The sequence below is a fragment of the Eurypyga helias genome, unplaced genomic scaffold, assembly GCF_000690775.1.
Source record: "Eurypyga helias isolate BGI_N326 unplaced genomic scaffold, ASM69077v1 C16072086, whole genome shotgun sequence".
Taxonomy (NCBI): Eukaryota; Metazoa; Chordata; class Aves; order Eurypygiformes; family Eurypygidae; genus Eurypyga; species Eurypyga helias.
In genome coordinates, this window is record NW_010285918.1 from 1 (window position 1) to 3,018 (window position 3,018).

Genomic DNA, 3,018 nt, shown 5'->3' on the forward strand with positions numbered 1-3,018 from the left:
GGCCACCCAGCCGCCCCGGCTCCAGCCCAAACCGGGCTGCCGTCAGCTCTGGGGAGCACCGGACGATAAGGACGTTCTTGCCCTTCAGCTCCTGATGGGGGTCCTGAAAGGAGAGCCCCGCTCTAGAAACGCGCCGCGCTGAGGAGAGGTTGGACCCCCCCATGCTTTGGGGCTGCTCTACCATCGCCCCATGCCCAGGGTGGGGGTCCCCTACTGATGCTCCCAGTATCGGGCAGGTCTTTGCTCTCTCTCACCTTCGCAGGGCTCACATTGCCAGTCTCCTTCACTCCGTAGTGGTACATGAAGACATCTCCCAGGGTCGTCCCCTCTGCAGCCCCCTCGACAGGGTCAGGAAGGAGAGCCCGGATTTCCTCGGCTGCCCACACGCAGAAAGCTCCTTCTCGCTTCTCCCCGGATGTGATGGTTGGGTAGGAATCCGCATCTTCCGCACTGTAGAAACCTCCTGCCTGGGAAAAAAGCAACAGAGAGACCTTCCAGCGATGGGACAGCACCTTCAGCCAGCTCCCCATCGCTGCGGGCTGGCATTCCAGCCAGCGAGCCACAGCAGTGACCCAGACTGAGCTCAGCTGGGAAGGGAGAGAGGGAGGGAAAAGCCGCCCAGAGCTACATCCCAGGGCAAGGTAAGTGGCTCCCTTTGGCCCAGCTCAGGGAACAACCTACCTGGTCACTCAGGTCCCGTGAGACATAGAGCAGAATGTCTTGGGCCATATCGGCAAAGAACTCCTCACCCGAGATCTGAGGGAGGCACAGGGTGGACATCAGTGTTGCAAGGGCAGAGGGGAGGCAAGAGACACAGCGAGGGGGAAGAAGTGATTCTGATTTAAAGGGCTGGCAAAGGGAGGGAACATCCAGGAATTTTAAACACGGGATGGATTCAGAGTAAGATCTCTGACAGAAATCTACAGGCACTGGAGAGCAACCCTGGAGTTACACCAAGGCCAGAGGCTGCAGCACGTGTTTGCTGATTCTTACCGAGACCAGCCAGAAGGCTGTTCCCTCCCCCATTATACTCAAAACCCTGGGGCTAAACCATCATGGATTTGTGCAGCACTCCTGTCTGGAGGATGACCAGTAGATGAAGGGGAGCATGGGACCACTCCATGCCCATGGGATGGGCAACATCTTGGGGGACAAGCTTTGAAGCTGCCCCTCGAGCCACGCCAGCCCTCCCCAGCTAGCACTCTGCGTGGCAGGTGAGCTGCCCCTGCAGAGGGATGCCTCGACTGTACCTGAAACGCTCTGCTATAGGCAGCTGCCAGCTGCCCCTGGTCGTACAGCATCTTCTCAAAGTGAGGGACATGCCACTGCTGGTCCGTGGAATAGCGGTGAAACCCCTGCAAAGGCCAAGAGGTCATGTCTCCGCCCCACGCCTCCTGGGGATGACCCCCAAGGGCTTTTCTCCCACCTGACCGACGTGGTCGTGGATGCCGCCATGGGCCATCATCCTCAGGGTATGCAGAGCCATCTGCAGTGCCCGGGCACCTTCTGGAGTCGTTTGGTGCAGGGCCCAGTACGTGAAGAGGAAATTCAGATTCACTGAAACACAGGGAGAAGGTGGGAGGCTGTGGGGTGGGCTCTGCCCCACGGCACTGCCTGCCCCACAGCACGGCTCAGCAACAGAGGCCAGACTGACCTGGGGTGGGGAATTTGGGGGATTCAGAAAAGCCACCGTAGTCCTCATCGTAGGAGTCGGAGAGCTGCTGGAAGCAGGTGGCCATCACCTCTTTGGATGGCGGGGGTGACCCCTGGGCCCACACACGCATCTCAGACCTGTGCTGCAGCATTTCCAGGATCTTCTGGCTGTTCTCCAACAGGGCATCTTTGTTCTCCTTCCACTGCGGCAGAGTGAGAAAGTCAGTTCTTCCATTTTTCATCCATTTCCTGCATTGCACTGGTCCAACCTGCACCTTCAGCTCCTCGTCCCCCTCCTCAGTTCCGATCCCTCTCTAGCCCAGCCAAAGCTCTGACGTGTTCTCTGGGCTGCTGTTTCCCACGGTCTACCTCCTGGCCACCCATCAAGCCCAGACCAATTTCCTGCTGGCCCCTTCGGTTGAGCGCTGCCTGCTCCGCTACTCCTGCTCCGTACCTGCTCTGCGATGCGGAGCAGCACAGTCCGAAAGCCGACACGATGAACCCCATCTTCAGGAGGGAAGTATGTCCCCCCCACAAAGGGCTTGAGGTCCGGCGTCAGCCAGACGCTCATCGGCCACCCCCCTCTGCCGCTGGTTGCCTGGAAGACAAATCAGGGGAGCACCAAGGTCACTCAGGAGGCACCCCCTGCCCTGCGCCCCTCTGGCACACGCGTGTGCCTCACGCGAGGGCATGCGTGTGCTCCTCCCCATCCTTGTCATCATGCACGGTCCCCTTCGGACCACCCCATGCATCCGTGCTTCTGGCCTGAGGAACACAACCACAAACCTCATCTTGAGATGGCCCAAACCTCCCGTGCGTCCCTCACCTGCACGAAGGTCATGTACACTTTGTCCACGTCCGGCCGCTCCTCGCGATCCACCTTGACGCACACGTAGTGCTTGTTCATAATCTCCCCGATTTCCGCGTTCTTGAAGGACTCCTCTTCCATCACGTGGCACCAGTGGCAGGTGGAGTAGCCAACTGGAAATGAGGTGAGTGAGGAAAGGATGCTCCTGCTGCGGGGACATCGCTTGGAGGGGGACACCCTGCTATGGAGAACAGCTGCCGCCCCCCTGGAAAGGCCTTCCATGAGCATGGAGGCTTCCAGGGCCTCCTGGGCTCTCCAGCTCCTGCTCCTAAAATCTGGCCAAGGAGTCCAGCAGCCAGGAAGGACCCTGGATTCAGCCCATCTTCTGTGCGAGCTACCAGCGCCCTCTCTTTCCGGCAGAGGATGTGCCCAGGGTCCATCCCTACCTATGGATCTATTCACACACCAGCCCAGGACACAGCCTGGCTTACCCGGTCATCCACCGCACGACGAGCATCAGAATGACAAGTTAAGTTTGTGGAGTCAGTTGGCTGGAT

General features: G+C 59.3%; 1 protein-coding gene across 1 annotated transcript; it reads right to left on the reverse strand.

Annotated features, from left to right (window-relative positions):
• Positions 1–6: 6 nt before the first annotated feature.
• Positions 7–2,634, reverse strand: SPATA20 (spermatogenesis associated 20; the record flags this gene model as incomplete). Its single annotated transcript, XM_010160079.1, has 8 exons — positions 7–103; positions 255–467; positions 682–756; positions 1,251–1,355; positions 1,427–1,557; positions 1,655–1,856; positions 2,108–2,251; positions 2,480–2,634. Coding segments are annotated over 8 exons (1,122 nt in total), but the record flags the coding sequence as incomplete, so codon positions are not given.
• Between the last annotated feature and the right edge of the window lie 384 nt (positions 2,635–3,018).